This window comes from Buteo buteo, chromosome 4, assembly GCF_964188355.1.
Source record: "Buteo buteo chromosome 4, bButBut1.hap1.1, whole genome shotgun sequence".
NCBI classification, from domain to species: domain Eukaryota; kingdom Metazoa; phylum Chordata; class Aves; order Accipitriformes; family Accipitridae; genus Buteo; species Buteo buteo.
The window spans coordinates 54,233,141-54,252,443 of NC_134174.1; the positions used below are offsets into that span (position 1 = coordinate 54,233,141).

At 50.1% G+C, this 19,303-nt stretch overlaps 2 protein-coding genes across 4 annotated transcripts in view; one reads left to right on the forward strand and one right to left on the reverse strand.

Moving 5' to 3' along the window:
* Positions 1-90: 90 nt before the first annotated feature.
* On the reverse strand, positions 91-6,575 carry HPS6 (HPS6 biogenesis of lysosomal organelles complex 2 subunit 3). The gene is made up of 2 exons (XM_075026222.1): positions 6,311-6,575; positions 91-6,023 (listed from the first exon to the last, which is right to left on the reverse strand). The coding sequence occupies exon 2, from the start codon at positions 6,006-6,008 to the stop codon at positions 3,549-3,551; it is 2,460 nt and encodes an 819-aa protein (XP_074882323.1). The 5' UTR covers positions 6,009-6,023; positions 6,311-6,575; the 3' UTR covers positions 91-3,548.
* Positions 6,576-6,736: 161 nt separating this feature from the next.
* The window catches only part of ARMH3 (armadillo like helical domain containing 3), a 130,040-nt gene continuing 117,473 nt past the window's right edge, over positions 6,737-19,303 (forward strand). The window contains exons 1-7 of one of the 3 annotated variants that reach the window (XM_075026225.1): positions 6,737-6,821; positions 14,135-14,246; positions 14,720-14,776; positions 14,912-15,058; positions 16,996-17,103; positions 18,225-18,317; positions 19,196-19,270. In XM_075026225.1, the coding sequence (XP_074882326.1) occupies positions 14,145-14,246; positions 14,720-14,776; positions 14,912-15,058; positions 16,996-17,103; positions 18,225-18,317; positions 19,196-19,270 (582 nt within the window). In that variant the 5' untranslated portion in view covers positions 6,737-6,821; positions 14,135-14,144. The other 2 variants (XM_075026226.1, XM_075026227.1) reach the window with 2 other exon arrangements.

Genomic DNA, 19,303 nt, shown 5'->3' on the forward strand with positions numbered 1-19,303 from the left:
ACATGCAGCTTCGATGGAAGGATGCAGGGGTAAGGGCGGGGAGGGTTCCCCACTGCTGGCACAAGCTGGGGCTGTGCCTGGGACTAGAGGGTTCTTGCTGCAGTCCCCAAGCACGCTCTGCCCACAGCCAGCTCTTGGAGCCCTGACCCAGCCCATGGGTCAATGCATGACCACTGCTCAGCGTCACTGGGGCTGGGTGACGTTCCCCTCACTGGGCAGCCCTTTGCACCTGTGGCTGGGTGGGTGCCAGGTCCTTCCCTGGGAAAAGCTGCACCGAGACCCTTCTGTCTGTGAGGTGCCACGCCATGCTTTTCCCAGCGCATGGGCACTTTCCTGTGCCCGATGGCAACCCTCCTATGCATCATCTGTGGGTTTCCAGTGAGTTTATGGGGTGCCTGCAGCCTGCACCTCCCTCCCTCTCCTGGGTATGGTGGCATGGGGACTTTCAGACTGCATGTCCCACACTGCTGCATGGCACGGATGGGCACGGTGACAGCTGCATGCACAGATAAGCCAAGGGCAACTTGGTCTGCACCTGTGGTGAGGCGAGTGCAAGTGTTGCTTTGTGCTGCTCCCTGGTGCAAGCACAGGGACCATCCCAAAAGCCGTGCCAGGCACAGGGGACGTATGTGAGCAGCCTGACTCATTTCCTTCATTGCAAAGTCCAAGTCTCTCTGGAGTGAGTGACAGGGCCGAGCTGGCCAGCTTGCTCTCTGCTATGTCCATGTGCTTTATCGCTTTTTCCATTTGCCTTCAGATCTTCTAATCACTGTTTTTTCCTTCAGGCGTTATCTGAAGCTGCACCAGCCTTACCTCCTGCTATCTCTCCGCAGCACTCGTCCTGACCGCAAAGAGCCCCGTGCTTGCCTATCACCCAGCTGAATCTGTCCTGGGTGGTGGCTCAGCCCCTGCTCCCCGCAAGGGATGCGCACCCTTTCTGGTCCTTGGGATGGGATTTCCCAGCACCCCCTTGCAGAGCATTTAGCTCAGTTTTGTCTCCACTTGCTCTGCCTTTGCTCTCCCCTACCCTAAACCCTCAACTTCCCAAGTTGTGACTATTTTGTGCTTGTCTAGGGGCTGCGTGTGGAGGTTTCCATCCCCGAGCCCCAGGCTGTACCCACCGCACAGCGTTCCCCACTTCCTCTTCCCTTGCTGAGCCTCGGGGACAGCAGCCTGCGCAGGACTGCTGCAGGCTTCGGTTTCTGCTCGCTGGCTTTGCGGGCACTGCTCCCTCCCTGCTCCTTCTCTGCTCAGCCTCCAGCCACGGCCTTTTCTTCTCTGCAGAGCTAGTGCTGGAAGGCAGGGACCTTGACCCTCCTTGTTCGCTGTGTCACCGTGGCCACCTGCATCCAAACCCAGCCCTGGCAATGAAAATCTCCCCCCAGATTACTGCACAGCCTTTGCCAAGGCCTGGGGCTTGCTCTCAGCAGCTCCCCGTTCAGTGCTGCTCCAGGGCAGCATCCCAGCCCCTGGAGCTGTGGCTCTAAGAGGGGCCTGGGTCCACCCTCCTCCTCCTGCGCAGCCCTGGGAGGTGGGCAAGAGCAGCGTCAGGCAGGGCCAGCAGCTGCTCGGGGAAGAGGTGAGGACGGCTCATTGCAAAATGCCCACAGCGGCTGCTGCTGGCTCTCCTTTCAGGCCAGGCTCCCTCCGTTCACATCAGCAGCAGCTGCCAGCATCCACTTCCCTTGCGTGGGAGGGAAACTCACAGCACCCCACAGCCACAGCACAAGGCCCACTGTAAGGAAGGTCTCATTTATAGCCAGCCAGCCTCTAAAGAACCGTTGCAGCAGTTCCGCTTCCCCTTTGCCAGACTTTTTTCCACCACAGGGACCTTCTGCAGCCCAGCCCTTGTCGGAGGGAGGCCCTGCCACATCTTCACAGCGGTTTGACAAACCAAGATCCCTCCAACGGCAGCTCTGCCATTGCATGCCTGGGGCAGCAGGCTCCCGCTGGGGCCAGCCTGGTGCTCCCTGTTGCTGGTTTTCCAGCCAGGAACAAAGGGACAAGTTGCAGCTCTTGTGGAAAAATTCTCCCTTCCTCAATTCTACCTTGGGCCCAGCCACAACCATGTACCACCTGGATGGCCCTTCTCTGCAGCACACATATTCCTGCCTGCCTGTGCAGGCTCCTGCCTCCATGGCTTCATAGTGGTAAGGAGCTGAGTACCACAGAGGGAATAGGCTGGCCAGGTACAGCTCGATTTCTGAGCTCAGCACATACCAGCGGTGAGCCACTCTGGGCAGTACCATGGTGAGTTGAGCTTGGCCACTTCCCACCAGAAGCAAAATGAAACTGCCCTCTTCCTGGGGATGTGCATCCTCACAACATCCACCACCGCCCCAGCACTGCTTTGGGAACCTTTATTTTTAAAAGCATTCGGTCTTCCACACTTAACCCCACTCTCAAGAGGACTAATGCAGGTGAATCTCCCCCATCCCATCCCATCCTGTCCCAGCCAGGCTCTGCCAGCCCAGCAAGGCAGGAGACAGCTCCTTCACACCACAGCCTGGAATGCAGGGGCAAAGCCACAGCCAGGGTCTCTCTCCTGAAGGAGGGGGCCAGGCAGTGAGCACAGGAGAGAGGTTGGAACCTGGATCTTCCTGCATGACTGCTCTCAAGTTACACTGACTTTGCAAACAGAGGCACAATATGAGCCAGACAACCCTGACAAAGCCCCTTTATGTGCAAAGGCCAAAGGTAGAGGAGATGGGAACAGAGGGCCCGGGCGTCCTGCAGCATAATCTAAGCTTCCACAAAGGAAAGGGAGAGGCAGGGCCAGCCCCAAGCTCGCACAGGCTGCTGCCAGCTTCTCAGCTCAGAAGAGAGTTCGGGTACCGTCTGGGATAGAGAGATAAGGGAATTAGGCTGCTCTCTTCAGCTAAGTAGCTGCAATCAGTCACAGCTACAGGACTGATCCCAGAGGAATTGCAGCGAGACAGCGCACAGAATGCTGCAGCTGCCAGCGCGTGTGCTGGGACCCCCAGTACCACAGAGCCGCGCCACACTGGTGTTTAGCATCTGACTGAGCCCAAAGCAGCAGGGCTCAGTGACCCCACTGCAAGAAACATGCTGTTTCTCACAGGCAGAGCTTGGAGGCACCACCTAACCCACTGAGCAGAGAATCGGGGGGAGGGGGGGAGACTGTGTCCCAGCCCACCACTCCACCACTGCTCCTAGAGGCTCAGGGAAGTAGAAGTGAAGTTATAAAGGAGCCAAGCAAACAAAAAACAAAAAGTGCTTTGGGCAGGGAGCAGTTCTGTTGTCCTGTAGTGCAGCCAGTGCTTTCATCTGCAAATGCACCTGGCATTTGCTCCTCCACTGGGGCACGCACAATTGCACTTGCTAGAAATAGCCAGAAAGCTTGCCCCAGCTTCAGATGAGATCCCCCAACCCTAGCCACCCAACAGACTCTTTGAGATGCCGGCACAGGGAAGCTTCAGAAAGGAGCAGGCTTCTGTACTGCCAGGCAGGGCAGGATTTCCTGGGATGGATGCGGCTTTCCCCTCCTTGTGCACCCAAGGCTTGGGATCCCATTGTGCTTCCCCCCCTCATGCAGTGTCACCCTGTACCAGTGCCGAGGGGGAGGAAGTCCTTGCTACGGGTGGCTGAGGGGCATCATCGGCCGCTGCTTTTGAAGGGTTCTTGTGCTCTCGGGGTGGGGTAGGAGGGGGGAAGGTGGGGCTCTGCAAGGCATCCGAGTACATCTCATCCTGGATGCAGGGACGCTGCACAATCCTTTGCAGCAGCGGCTTGATCAAGCCTACAGTCGGCTGGTTCCCCTCGCTGGAGAAGGGCACCGGGTCCTCCTGGGAGCGAGGGAGGTGCTGCAGGACCACGGTGAGGACGTCCGAGGCGGTGAGCTCAACAGGGCACAGCGGCCACAGTGTGTCCAGATAAGGGTCCAGCTCCCGGTGCTGGGCAAACTCTGCCAGCAGCGTTGTGAATATCTCCTTGTTAAGCAATGGGCTGAGCTTAGAGAACTTCTCTGCCACCTCTACCACCCGCTGCCACCGCTTCAGGCGGATGAGAAGGTGCAGAGCTTGCAGCACGGCTTTAGGCCTCTTGCTGCAGAGCAGCAGTTCAAGCTCCATCTCATCATCTGCCTCGCTGCGCTTGTTCTTCCTGGCCAGTACTCCCAGCGCTCTCTTGTACAGCGGCACCCGGCCCTCTGGGCCCTCCTTGCTGCCGTATGTCCAAGAGATACTAACGTACTGCTGGGTCAGCTCCACAAAACTGGGCAGCCACTTGGGTTTGAACCTCAGGAAGGAGGCGCAGATGAGCTCAAAGAGGGGGACCACCCCATTCTGACCCATCTCCTCCTGATGCGGCCCTCCTAGGACCTTCTTCCACACCTCCGGGGTGGCCCTGGCTACCAAGAGGCCGTCCCCATTCTGCTGCAGCTGCAGGCAGCTCCTCATGGCCTTCCAGGCAGCCTTGGGGAAGGAGGCGAAGATGGAGTTCAGGTAGGCCAAGTTGTCCTTGTCCATGTCAGAGTGCAGAACGCGGCTGACCTCCTGCTCCACCAGTTCCTCGCAGTAGCTTTCCACCTCACTCTCTGGGGCACACACCACGCAGGTCTTGAGGAGCTCCAGGCTCATGTAGCTCTGCAGCTCCAGGCTCATTGTGCTCAACAGCTTGGCATATGTGTCTTGGAGGCCTCGGGCTGCCTTCTGCTTCTGATGGAGGCTATGCTGCAGGATGGCAGCAAGGGCCACAGGAGCCTGGAACGCACCACCTTTCTTCAACTTCTCCACTGTCAGCTTGGAGCTGCTGAGGCTCCTCCTCTGGTAGTATCTGCAGGCCTCCTCAAATACCATCTCCACCAGGCACGGCTCAGGTCTGCTGCTGTCCTCAAGTTTGCAGAAGCTAAAGCTATAGATGCCAGTTTGAGTGAGGAGCTGAATGCTGTCCTCCTGTCCCGGGGACTCCAGGAAATGCACCTCTTTCATGCTCAGGGTTTTCTTTTCTACGAGCCTGCCACTGTTCTGGTCAACAAGGTACAGGACCCCAGCCAGCACACAGGCCAGGATGCTGCCAAAGGTCTTCAGCCGGACAGGACTTTCTTGGGCCAGGGGGCCTCCCTCCAGGTCAAAGATATGCCTCTGCGTCCCGTCTGGCTCCACCATGTTCACGGCACCCTTCGTGCTCACCAGCAGCAGACCCCCACTGTTGGACACAGCGGAGGTGTGAATGTCCAGAGGTGCCAAACCTGAGAGAAGACCCACAGAACCAAGCAGGAGCTTCCTGAAGTCTGACTCGCTGCTGGAGCGCAGCACCTTGCTCTGGACGAAGCCTGCAGAGGGGGCTGTGATGGTGAGCTTTGCCTTCTCGGGATGACAGATGAGGAGGAATTTGGAAGTGGTGGCAAAGCTGGCAGCGGCAGGCACCAGGAAGATGTGCTGCGGGGAGGCCAGGACCTGGTACTCAGGGCTGTTGTGCAAGACTATCCTTACGGTGCCCAGCCGCACGCCTTGCTCCCCTACCTCCAGAGCTCGGGTGCAGACACAGAACCTGAAGGCACACTTGCTCACGTCCGAGTGGGCATCCAGGGGAGGCCTCTCCTCACACCACACCAGGCTGGCTTCCTGGCTGCACACGGAGACGATTCGGGCCCGGGCACCCTGGCAGAGCTCCAGCGTCTGCAGCAGCTGCCAGCCCACGGCCACCACGAAGTGCCAGACCTCGGTCCGGCCGTGTTCCCACACGATGGCCAGTACCCAGGAGCCCGGCGTCGCAGGGCTCTGCAGGAAGAGCAGTCCCACGAGGGCTGGCTGGGGCGGCTGCCAGTTCCTCTCCAGGTCGGCTCCCCCGACGCCGTGGAGCTGGAAGGCCACCACCTGGGGCAGGGGGGGCGGCCGGCTCTTCTGCAGGACCAAAAGGTGCTGCCCGTCGGGGCTGGACTGGACATACCTGGGCTCTTCTCCCCGGCACAGCAGCTCCTGCAGCCAGCGGCCTCGGCTGAAGTCACTGAAGTCGGCGACCTGCCGCAGCATCCCGGCTCGCTTCATCCCGGGGCGCCCGCCCTGGTCACCGAGAGCATGTTCCAGGGCGAGCAGGGGCACGGAGCTCCTGCTGCCACCGAGTTCCGCCCCCTCCCCCGCACCCCCCGTTCCCCAGGGTCTCTGCAGACCCTCCGACCCCCACGGACCCCCCCGGGCACCCTCCTCAACCCCCGCGGCGAGCCGGTTCCGCGGGCACCAACCCCCCGAGGTAGGTACCTGCCGGGCCGCCGGCTCCCCGGACACCCACCTCCGCACGAGGGGACCCCCCCCCCCCGCTCCCGCTCCCGCCGGGACCCCGCAGGGCCTACCTGCCGCGGCGGCTGCCTGCCGGGGCCGGGGCGTCCCTCCGCCGGGGCTCGGCACGACGCGGCGCTGGCTGCGCAATCACGAGGCGGCGCGCTTCCGGGCGGGGCCGCGCCGCGCCGGTCCGGGCCGCCCCTCTCCTACTTCCGTCGCCGGTGCGGGGAGGGCGGCGGGGCCACGGTCCGGGGGCGGCCCGTGAGGCTCCGCAGGCGGAGGGGCCATTTTTTTACCGGAGGGTGGGTGTGTCGGTCTCCTCAGGGCGAGGCGAGCTCCGTCCGGCCCGGGGAGGAGTCTCCCCGCCGCTGCCCTTGCCCGCCCCGCCTGCCGTCGGGAACCGGGGCCGCCCGGGGAACCGGCAGGCGGCGAGGCCCGGCGCCGACAGCGCCCTCTGCACGCCCCCCCCCACCCCCGCCTAGCCGGCGGCGCTAGGACCGCGCGGCGCGGCCCTCCTCGAAGCGCATGCGCGGCGCGGCCGGCGGCGCCTGCGCATTGGGAAGGAGAACGGCTCGCCCGCAGGTAAGTGCTGGGGATCGGGGAGGGACGCGGCCCCCCCACCCTCGCGGGGCCAGGCCACGCCCCCCGCCGCCCCTCCTGAGCGGCCGCCCCGGCCCCGGCCCCGGCCCCGGCCCGGGCGGCCCCGGCCCTTGGGGCTCTGCCGCCGCCGCGGCGGGGCGGGTGGGGGACGCTGCCCGCCGCGAGGGGCCTCGCCGGGCACCGTCTGCCGGCCCGCCGGGGTGCCCCGCAGGCCCGGCTTTCGGGGGGGGGCGCCGGGGAGCCTCCCCCCGCTCTTTGGGCAGCCGGTGCTGGCGGCACCTCGGCGGGGGTCTCGGGGAGGGGGGCTGAAGCCTGCTTTGCCACAGCCCCTTCCGCGGGCCGGTGGCCCCGGGCTCCGTCAGGGCCCCTCGGTGCCTGCCCTGCCCTGCGCTGCGTGTGAGGCCTGGCCGCCTCCTGGAAACTCGTGGCGTGCGGGACTCGTTTTATACACGAGTGTGTCTCTTGGAGGTTGTGGCTCCTTTCCCCGCCTGCCTGCAGCGCTGCTCTTGCCCATAAGAACGCGTGACCGCAGCGAGTGCCTTCGGGTGCCGGGGAGGGAGGGAGGGAGCGCTGCCTTGCCTGGGGAGGCCTCGCAGCAGGCTGGAGCTGCACAGCCCTTCTGTGCTGGTGCAGCCGCTCCTGGGCCACAGTCTCGGCTGGCTGCTGAAATGGTTTGGGTTCGGATAGCTCTTTCTAGAAAAGGAATGAGCAGGGCGCGTTGCTTTACCGTTGGTCATTCTAATTATCTGGTTTACCTCACGGTCCTACAAGCGCCTGTATTGGCAAAGCAAAGGGGAGCAGTGAACGGTGGTAGAGGAGTGGGAACTTGTTAGGTTTATTACGCTGAAGGCAGAGGCAGCTTGCTATGTAAGCAAGCGTGCAGCCTCAGTCAAAACCCTGTTGCGTATGTCACTAAGAAAGTTTGCTCTTAAGCAGGGACTGTAATCTGAATATATGATGAGAGCCAATTCGGGCTGAGCAGGTGGGTGGAATATGCAAAGCAGTAAGATAATTTGGATCATTGTGATATGTGGCAATTGCAGTTCACCAGCTGTTGGAGCTCTAGTAGGAAGTGTGACAAAGATTTTTAAGAGGAGTTTCGGGACGCGGGGGGAAAGGACATCGGTTTTGTTTTCCAATAATAATAGCGTAATCCTCTGTGTCACTTAGGGCACTTTTTGCTGTGTGCAGAGATACTACAGGCGGGGTATAATGCTAGGCTAAGCATTCATCTGCTCACCACCACCCCTGCTAACACACCAGGCAGCCATGCAGACATCCCTCAGGAGGGGAAGGGTCAGCCTCTGCTGCTCAAAGTTGCTGAGTTGCTACATTCTGGCTCCGTGGTGGTGGTTGGTTTGTTTGTTTTAGGACTTACACCTTTTTATGTTGTGCTTTTCCTCCCAAGTGCTTGTGCTACTAATGGTCCATATCTCAAAAATGCTACCTCTCCGCGGCTCATACCTTTCTTATCTTGGTGTGGCTCTGCTGCACAGCTTCTTAGAACAGAGCAGCTTCCTCAGAAGCCAGAGCCAAGGTCATGCAGCTGCGCTGTATTCAGCATGGGCCTTGGATCCACACTGACAGCTGAAGGCATGGGAGAAGGGCAGGGGAAGGTTACAGGGAGAGTGTTTTTCTTCAGAAGGAAGACATCTGAAAAGGTCTCCGAGCCATGAGCTTTTAGGTGAGAGTGTAGAGGCAGTGCGGAATATTTCATGGTAAACTAAGTGGGGTGGATTCTCAAAGGCTCGAAAAGTGAAAACCCAGAGAGCATTTCTGACATGAGAGAGCTGGGCGTTGTAGCCAGGAATACGGAAAGGAAGTGTGATGAAATGAAAAAATTAATTTTGAAAAATGGTGTGAACAGATGGATGTGGAAGCATGTGACGCTTGTCTAGATGGACTTGACAGGAAGAAGCTTAACTGGTTGATGGTGTGAAATTGATGGATGGGGTGTTATTGTAACTGGACAGATAGAAATGAAAAGCAATTATGGATGAAGTTAAAAATGTAGCTTGGATGTTATTCTTTTATATCCTTGCTAAAGCAGGTGTAGTGGGAGGTAGTCCGTGGCTGTATCTGTATTAGGAAGCTGCTTTTCCTGTTTTTCAAGGAGGGGAAGAATAGGTCAGTAGTGGTGTAACTTTAGATTGTCTATGTAGAAGCACATACACCGCTACCGCTCTGAGTGGGATGGAAGGACTTGCTAGTAAAAACGCATATACCAAGACTGTGCTGGAGATTATGATGCTTGGTACTGCAGAAAAAGAAGTAGGATCTGTGTGGGTTTTTGTCATCAGCACACCCTCAGAATATATTTCTCATTATATACTGCATGAAGGCACCTGGAAATTCTGCCAGATGGATTCAAGGCTTGTGTGCTGTGAGCGTTACTGTTTCCATTGCGGGTGGGTTGGGCACCTTACAGTTGTAAAGAAAGGTACAGTCTGAGCAGTTTTCACTCCAAGGGACAATATACAAATAAGATTGTAAAGAATGGAAGAAATTATAAAAACAGCGTGGATGTACTAGCACAAACTGTAACCGCCAACACGAGGGCTGGCAGAGAATAATCTGCGGAAGGGTTTAGGACAGAAATTTGGTGATGATGGTTGCTAAAGCCTTGACAAAATCCAGCCCAACCTGTTCCTCCTCTCTCTGTTTTCACTAGTGGTCTGCCAGGCTGCTGCTGGTTGGTCCTGGGGGTTTTAATACTCAAGCTGGAACTGGGTCAAGGCATTGTCTATGCATTGAGATTCATAAACTCTTGTGGTGGGTGCAGATGGTCTGTTGCTTCCAGTGATGGATGAGTGCTGGAACCTGGGTTTTAAACTGCCTGTTGGTTGGGTCCAATATTGACTCTGCAGATTCATTACATGGATTAAGTGCAAGCTTTTCCTGGAATTTCGCTGAGGAGTTTAATGACTACTTGGCTTATAACGCATTGCTTTAGGTTCTTTTAGGCAGGGGTTTATCCCCCTCTCTTGCATGATCGAGGTAATTTGTGAACAACTTTCCTTTAGACTCGAGTGATGTACCTGCAAAATACCTTGAAAGGCAAAGCGTGATCACACTGGGTCCCGAGTGCATGCAATTGGTGGTGGGGAGAGTTACTAGCCTTGAAATACTTAAACAAGTGAGTCTGATCTCTTAGTAGCAGTGGCCAGTCAAGGGATATTGGAATCCAAAAGCAAAAGTATCTCAGTTCTTATTCAGAGTCTTTATAAATATTGATTGAGGTCCAGGGCTTTGGCATTAACAAACTAATATAGATCACATCATTAGCGCTACCCTTTTCAGATAGGGAATAAATGGTTTGCCAGTTAAGTCAGTATGTGAAAATACCATTTTATGTCATCTGTTTGTTTTCTTTTTATTTAGCCAAGAAGTGTTACAGTATATTTTTTTGAGGGGTCCACACTGAAAAAAAATACACTTATTCATCTTTTGGTTGTATGTGGGGGTTGTGTATATGTATCTGTAATCTTGAAAACTTTCAAGTTTGTTAGCCTAGGAAATTAAATGCAAAATACAGTCCTTGATGGGCTGCATGCAAGATTACAGAAATTACAAGTTTTGGATCCTGATGTCGTTATAATGTAGATATGCATTAGTGTTATGTTCTCTACAGTAGTATTTTTGCTATTATAAGGTGATCTATGGAATAATAATAAATCTGTACAGGAGCTGAGTGACCGATGTGGAGCAGTCAGAGTTTTCAATGTGCACAAGTCTGAGTAAACATCAGACTCAAAATGTCAGGTTCATTTTTCCTGTGGATATTCTAACAAAAAGCCAAGAGAGATGTGTTCCTCAGAACGTCACGTGTTTGGTTGGAATCTCTGCTATGAGTTCTGGAATGAAATGGAAAAGAAGTGGATGGTTGGATGTGCTCATCCCTTTCTTCCTGACTGGATCAGCTGATCCTGGGGTTGATGATAGATAAAACAAGAGTCTGCCTGAACTTCTGTCTGCCCTGGCTTTTATCTTCCTGCCTTTGAGCTGCCAAGACTCATGCTCTGTTGAGGTTTTTTTTACTTCCAGATGAAGCAGCTTGGATCTTCTGCTGCACAGCAAAGTACTTGCTGTTCTAAAAATCCACATGCGTGTGCTTCTCTTGGCCCTGGGGGGTAATTATCCTGTGCAGTCAGTGACTACAGCAGGATTCACTTAGCAGCATGTGTTAATGGGACTGACCTATTGACAGAATAAATTATCCATTTGAACCTAAAATGTGGAAAATGCACTGATGATTTTAAATGTGATTTGTTTAAAGGATAATTGTTAACTATGTTCAATGTTGTTGTTTTCATAAGCTGTCATAGCATCCTGATAATTTGACACCTCTACAACTTATTTATAAATGTTTTGTGCATTTAACTGTTGTTTTCTGCAGTTGCCTAGAAGGTCCCCATTAGCGAAATGCAGTTTCCTGTTTCTCTCTTTATGACATCTAGAAAATCTAATTGCATAAAGTGAAAAGAAAAAGCCATTTGTACAGCCTGATCATCATAGGTCATGAAACAAGCACAGCCTAATAAAGCGTTGGCATGAAAGGCGACTTTTACTTTTCTCCCCATGCTCCTCCATATGCTCATTTGTAGAATAGCAAATTATAAACAAGAACATTATTTAATCCTTGCCTCTAGCAGTCTTCTTTGTATGTGCTCTGTGCAGCTTTGGTTGAGAGAATATGAATCCCAAGTCCCATTTTGACAGAGACTAGAATTTTCACATGATCATGCGATCTCTCTGATGCTCACCCAGCATCAAGCCTTTGTGTCTTGTGAGATTTAGATTTTTCTGTCTTTCTGGAAATGTAGGAAAAGTGTTAAAATGCAGCTCTCAAAAGTCCAGGGACTAAGCAGAGTGTATTGATCCCCTCCCATTCATGTATACATTTGATGTGAGAATGCTGACCTAGAAGCACTGAGAGTTAGTTTATTAGTTTTGACATTGGGATTCGTTAGCTGTAATTCAATTAGAAGCACACTGATGGATGTGTTTGTATGCTGGGGCTGGCAGCTGCTTTAGGTTCAGAAACTTACAATTCTAGTTGGGAAATTGTTTTGTGCAATCTTGGGTAAGATTTGTATTGCTAGGCTAAAAGTGACATCGTTCTTGATTTGGTTTTTAATAGATTTCTCTCTGTTTCCAATTATGTTTCTAATTAGAATAATGTCTTATTTCCCATGACAGTTTAAAAATAATGCAAAGTCTGTAGAAGAGAAGCTATCAAGATGATTGAATAATGTTTTCTTTTTCATTTGTTAAACTGAAACCTTTTTCCATCTTAATTGGATATATAGACCTACTAAGCTACAGGAATAATTTTGGTATTTACAGGTTATGGTGCAGTAGTTGCTAAGCTTTCTTCCGTCAGTGTGTCTTGGGGCTGTTTCCATTCTCACCCCAGCACACACACCAGCCCTTAACCAGCTAGCTGTGCATATTCCCTTTCTAGCAGGAAGACAGAACACCTCTCTGCCTTTCTATATAAATCTCAACTTTTCAAGTGTGAGATCTGCTGCTCTCTGTCCTACCTTCTGCTTTCCCATCCAGGCAAAGCTCCTTCCCTTCGTATCTGGGGTAGGGTCTCTTGCAGCACCATTATTTCTCCAGGCCCAAAGATGTTTTCCTGCCGTTTAGAACTGAGATTTACTGCTCAAGGGATGGATGTCTGAATAACCAACTCTGGGAGCCTTAGAATCCTAGTTGAGAACATAGCTGTAGTTTATCAATGAAAAGCTGTCTGCATTGGAAAGAATGTAGAAGAGATCTGGAACTGGCATTCAGTAGTTGCTGGAACTTGCTCTTTGAGGGAAAGAGATCTAAACATGCTGTGGTTGTGGAAGGGGTTCAGGCAGTCTGGGATGGAGGCTAAGTCCAAAGCTGTCTCCATGGCTGCCAGCTCAGAAAGCTCTGGGGTCTTAGATGCTGACTGCAGTGAACTTCCCTCTCCATGCATAATTTAGTGCTGCTGAGTGCAGCTACCACAAGAGCCTGCCCATGTTTCTCTGGAGCATGACTTAAGTCAAGTTTCTGCCTGAGGTATGCTGCTGCTGTGTGTGTAATTACCTTTCGAGGTATGGGAGAAAGATTGGGAGGTGAGTGATATGAGAAGGGATGGCATTCCCTTTCTGCTAAGTATCTCTGACAGTGGGGTAGTGATAGAGGAGGTAAGAACAGTGCTAAAGCTGTGATGCTTGCCAGAAAAATCTGTGATTACAGATAAATACATATCTGCAAGGTCAGAGTGGTGATGTGCTTTGTAGCACCAGACATGAGGTTGAGAGTACATGGCAAGTCATGCGTTCTGACTCTCAGCCCCTGGAATGGGTTGACTGTCACAGAAGGTTCAGGACTACAGCTGTGGCTGTTACTTTTTGTAACAGCTCATTTTGTAATAATGATACTCTTTCTTTTTTTTTTTTAATAGGATAATCAGTAAGCATGAGACACCAATTAATTATGGTAAAACCTGTTTGTGTTTCCAGAAAACCCTTTGCTGTCAAATGGGTTAGGCAACACATCTGATTTAAAAAAAAAAAAAAAAAAATATCCCTGAAAAGCTTCTCTGCTGTATTCCTCCATCCTCTTCCCAAAACTGAACCACATGTGATGCTTTTGAGGCTGGGGTTCTTCTCTGGCTTGATTTGCAGAGCAGCTGGCACAGCTGAGGGGTGCCAAGGTGCAGAAGTAGGGATGAGCAAGAGTGGCAGGAGTGCTTGAGGGAGGCTTTGCAGCCAAATGTTCCCTAGTGTTGGACGCTGCCTCAGAGTGCAAAAGTAGACTCCTGAAGTGCTTTGGTAGGCAGCAAATTAAACAGATAAGAGAAGACTTTTTTCAAACAGTTTTAGGAGCTGTTTGTCACAAGATGTCCTTGAGGCTTGACCAGCGTCATAAAGGACTGGGCATCCATTTGATAACAAGTATCACAGTTCATGCAAAGAGATTAAAAATGACTTACTTTTCTAGATGTAAACTGCATTGGTCTGGATCATGAATCAATTTATAGCAGAGAAGAATTAAGAAAGTGTATCCATAAGGAGCTTATTCTGTATCTGCTTGTGTGTGAACTTTTGCATCTTTCTTTGAAATGGGATATAGGACTAGATAGGACCTTTGATCTGATTTCTTATCTGGTATAGTTATTAAAGTCCCTACTTTCAGCTTGTGAGAGACAATTAGTATTTCAGTGCATTGAAAAAGTCTTTCATGGTTGAGGCAGGCCAGATATGCCTTGAAGAAAAGTTCAAGTTTCCTTAGCCTTTTTTGTCTATTCTTACCTTCAGGGTATACAGCATGGCCCAAACAGAGAAGAAAGGTGGGCTGCTCCGGAAATCTTCAGCCTCCAAGAAGCCATTGAAGGAGAAAGTTGTGTTGATGTATGACGAGATTTTCACGGTAAGGACTTGAGCATCTCTTCTTTCTGAAGTGTTGTGTTAAATTTTCTTGGTTTAGTTCATGCTGAGGGCTCTGTATGGTGGATTCTTTTCCCAAAGTAAGGACTGCACAGTGTAAGCACACACTTCAGGCTCTCCTACTGTCATGCAGAGCTCTGTATTCTGCTCTCTTTCTTAATGTCACCTTGTCCTGTTGTTTACCAGGACCATTTGTGATCTATGGCAAGTCACAGCTTTTCAAGTATTTCTCAAAAAATAATCCAGAAAATAAACAGAGGCATCCCAATTGAGAGCTGCTTCTGTTTGTCCTTCTGTTTCTGGGAATCTGTGTAGACAGAATTCCATACTGTGAGACCACTTGGTCATCCAGTGGGATGGTGCTGACTCTGAGCTACTCATGATAATGATTTTCTTTAAATTCTGCCTGAATGATTTCTTCTTGTTTGCTCTCATTGCTGTTCCTTCTCCTTTCAGACAGAGGACCCCAGTAAATGCAACCCTAGGTTTTGGGAGGAGCTGTTTCTCATGAAGGTAACAGGAATTGAACGTCCTCTGATTTGCTGCTGCTGTTCTGCCTACGAAGTGGCAGACTGTCAGTGCAAGGACTTGTGTTTCTAAGGTGTCAGTGGTTGTGTAACGTGAGTGAACTGCTTCTTAACCTGACAGGTCAACTTGGAATATCTAGAAGGCAAGCTGGAGGCTCTGGATGGGGAAGAGTTAATGAAGATAAAAGATAACATCAACTGCTTGTTTCAGCACTGTATCCAGGCCCTGGGTGAGGAGCACCCAATCAGAGTGGTCAATGCATTACAGGTACCATGCTGAGAGACAGCGAATGCTCTCTTTTGCTTCTGATGAGCCAATGTATTTGCTGCTGGTATCAGACATCTTGTGCTCCTTTCTTTGCTTCTGAGCAGAAGAGATGTCTACAGAGCACTTGCTACTTAGTGTCTGTGGAGGTTACAAACATTTATAGTCTCTTTGGTCTTTGAAGAACAATAGCTTGTTTCAGAGTTCAAGAGGATCTGGTGATGCAGGATGAAGGGGATGGCAATGGGAGGGGACAAGAGGGGTTTGTTCACACTGCAGGCTGTCAGTTTGGGGGCTCAAGAGTACTCTGTGTAGCTATGTCTGTATTCTGCTTTCGCCTGTTGTCCCTCATTTCAGTTTTCTTTTTGAATTTCCATGTGGGTTGAAAATGAAATAAAGCTCTGGAGAAGTTAGTGTGAAATTTATGTAGGGGACTCTCCCTGCTCAACACGTTGTAATTGGAAGCTGTGAAGAATTGTCATTCAGAATTAATAGTTGTTTTCCTGCAGGTTGCTCCTTACCAAAGCTATGCTGTCCCATGTCTTGTGCAGGAAACTCCACTCCTCAGGTCTTCATGTTTGATGTTATTAGTTCACAGGCTGATTCTTACAGTTTGGAGAATGCACTTGTCTCAGCTTCTCTCAGCTATAGGAATGCAGGATATGAATTTCAGGTTTGGAGAAGTCACCTGTAGGAGACATTGGACTTTTTTTTTTTTTTTTTCTTTTCTTCAAAGAGACAGTTTATTGGTCAGACTTAGTATAGCAATGTGGTAACCAAACAGAAATTTGTGCTCTCTATAGCAAAAGTATCTGCTGTATGGACAGGCATAATGTGATAAACTATGTTGTATGGATGTTGTATGTTTTGGCATGCTTGAAATAAGAAATTAATCTGGAAAGCTCTAAGGCATGTGTATCCATATACTGGACACTGCTTCTGCCTTGCAGTTTCCTGATCAATATTTTTGGCCTTAAAGCCACACTTAGCTATTTTTCCAAAGATCATGGTCCTGTCTGGTATAAACTGGGTCTGTACAGAAGAAGCAGTAAGATTACCTTTCCTCAGAGTGCTATGAAATGAAGAGGTGAATAAACAGGAAAAATATGGACAAATATATTCTTCTCTAATTTTTTTGAGTTTTCAGCATCCAAGATCCTCCTTAGAAACAACAGAAGTGGAGGAGAGGTCAGACAAAATTTATAGCTTCAGGCTGGTGGTATTCATTTAATTATCTGTGCTTTGCCAGTGTGTTGTGGTTTAACCCCAGCCAGCAACTAAGCACCACGCAGCTGCTCACTCACTCCACCCACCCCACCCCCCCCAGTGGGATGAGGGAGAAAATCGGGAAAAGTAATAAAACTTGTAGGTTGAGATAAGAATGGTTTAATAGAACAGAAAAGAAGAAACTAATAATGTTAATGGTAACACTAATAAAATGACAACTGTAATAATAAAAGGATTGGAATGTACAAATGATGCGCAGTGCAATTGCTCACCACCCGCTGATCGATACCCAGCCAGTCCCCGAGCGGCGATCCCCCGCCCCCACTCCCCCCAGTTCCTATACTAGACGTGACGTCCCATGGTATGGAATACCCTGTTGGCCACTTTGGGTCAGGTGCCCTGGCTGTGTCCTGTGCCAACTTCTTGTGCCCCTCCAGCTCTCTCGCTGGCTGGGCATGAGAAGCTGAAAAATCCTTGACTTTAGGCTAAACAGTACTTAGCAAGAACTGAAAACATCAGCGTTATCAGCATTCTTCGCATACTGAACTCAAAACGTAGCACTGTACCAGCTACTAGGAAGATAGTTAACTCTATCCCAGCTGAAACCAGGACACAGTGCTGGGAGAGGGTCTCAGGGCAGGTTTTGCCGTTGTAGGTGTTGCCGAGTTGTAGGTGTTGCCTTACATCTTATCCTCTGATTTTTCCCTTTGCAGACTTTATGTGCATTGATTCGGGGTGTCCATCAGAAGAACAAATCCACTTCTGGGTTTGACATCATCAACATGCTTGTGGGTTTTGATAAGGCAGAGCTGTGTATGAAGGTGAGGCCCTGGCAATGTAGAGAAACAGTTTGCGCAGCGACCGTGTTGCAGGGGCAGTGATATGTAGACAGCTGTGTCTACCAAGGTGCAGTTTTTGGGGGAAATATTCCAGCCGCTTATTGAAAAGAGCTGTGCTGAAGTTCTTTACCTGCTAGTGGCATAAAGACACTTGGGGTCCCTGTGTTTGTTAGTAATATAACAGAGCACTTTTCCTTTAGTTCCATGCTGTGCAGTCACTATGGTTAAGAAATCTTAAGGCCAGAAAAGGCTGTCACAGCCCATTAGTACCTAGTATTGAACCTCATGCCTTGTGCTTAATTTTTAGCTGATAGTCATATCCTGTGCGATCACATTTGCATCAGCACATGTACCATTTTGTACTTATTTGATGCTCTTTACTGTAAAGATGTTGAGTTTGGGGAAATGACAAAGGAATCAGTGATAAAGCTGAATTCGTGTTGTATTTTTCATCTCTCTACAAAAAGTACTAATTTTTCATCTCTCTACAAATAGTAGTACATTTGGGGAAAATATTAAGTAGTAACTTGCCTATCAGAACTACGTTTTTCCTTGAAGAATAACTGTATTACCTGTAACTTAGTATTTGGAAAACAGTTATTTATGAATATGTGTTAAAGAGCTATATAGTACCTGTTTTTAATCATAACTAATGTATGTCCTATTGAATTGGAGGTGTGCTGCTTACAAAAAAAATCTCACGGTGCCTATAAGCAAAATGGAATATTGGAAAAAGAAAGCACTGATGTTACTGTCTTGCAAACAAAAAGGAAGATCATATTTGTAGAGCTCAAAATTACTTTGTGAATAAAATCCATTGTTATATGTATACAGAAATCTCTCATGCATCTAGAGAAAACTCTTGAAAAACGATCATGATGTTATGCCTGTAGTCATTAAAACATAGTTAACACAAACAATATTGAGAACCAATAGTGTCAATATGGCCTGTGTAACGGTAGTAATGGCTCAATTATTGATTCTGGAATAACATGGCTTTATATTGATGCTCTTGTATTCGAATCTCCCAAAAAGCTTTTTGTAACAAACATTTCAAATAATTTTAAATAATACTTTTAAATAATGTGATTGTTTTTCTTTAGAATCTGATGGAGAGCTTGGACTCGCTCCTCTGTGCAGAAGGTTCTGAAAGCCTCAAAAGCTTGTGTCTAAAGCTACTTCTCTGCTTGGTGACGGTAAATAAATATCAGCTGTATAACAACTTACAGGCTTATGTGAGCCACTTTCTGAGTTACGGAACTGCCTCAAAACTTGAGCAGAATGCTGCAGTGTGAAGCCTAAGAAGGGGAAAGAAATTGTAAATGAGAACAAGGGTCAGCCCAGAATATGCTTCATTGCTTTAACCATAATGCCAATATAGACCAGCAGACTGTTTTCACCTCATAAAATAGGTGCCAACTGGGGCAAAAGGGGAGAGACATAGGAGGAAGTGTCAATTGGATTGACAGGGCTTCTTTAGGGGAAAAGATCTTTAAGAAATCTCAGATAAATGGAAAGGGAGAAGAGGAGAGGGGTTGAGGAAAGACAGGAAGTGTGGAGTAGACAAGAGTGGTGAGGATGTGAAGAATGAGGAAGTTGGAATAAATGGCCACTCATCATCTCTTGGAGATCGTCAACTGGGAACTATTTTGGCTGCAATAAGAGAAAATTGAGTGTGGGGAAGTCTTCACTCTCCTGTTCATGATGGGAAAGTGCTCAGTGTAGCATATGCGCCCTGTTTTTTTATTCTTTGCCTCCTGTGTAGCAGCCTGCTTCAGCTGCTGGTGGCTGTTGTCATACAGCTGTGTAAAATATCAATCTGTAGAGGAAGGGGGGAGCTCTTAGTATGAGGGTCATGCTTCTTGCCAGAGAGGGGTGGGAGGCAGGACAGATTTCTTTTACTTCATGTCTAGCTCTACTGCTAGTCACACGTTGACTTGCTGACTAAGTGTGAGATTCTGGATAAATGTGTCCATCTGGTAGTAGAACTCTTCTGTTCCCAGTGTGTGCCAGAGGCAGCTGCAGGATCATGGGAGACTTTGGGTGAGATTTTAAAACTTGTGTTTGTACTCAGGTGACAGATAACATTAGCCAGAACACTATCCTGGAGTATGTGATGATTAACAGCATATTTGAAGCTATATTACAGGTAAGCGTTCTTCCTTCTACTGCAGGTGCTCTT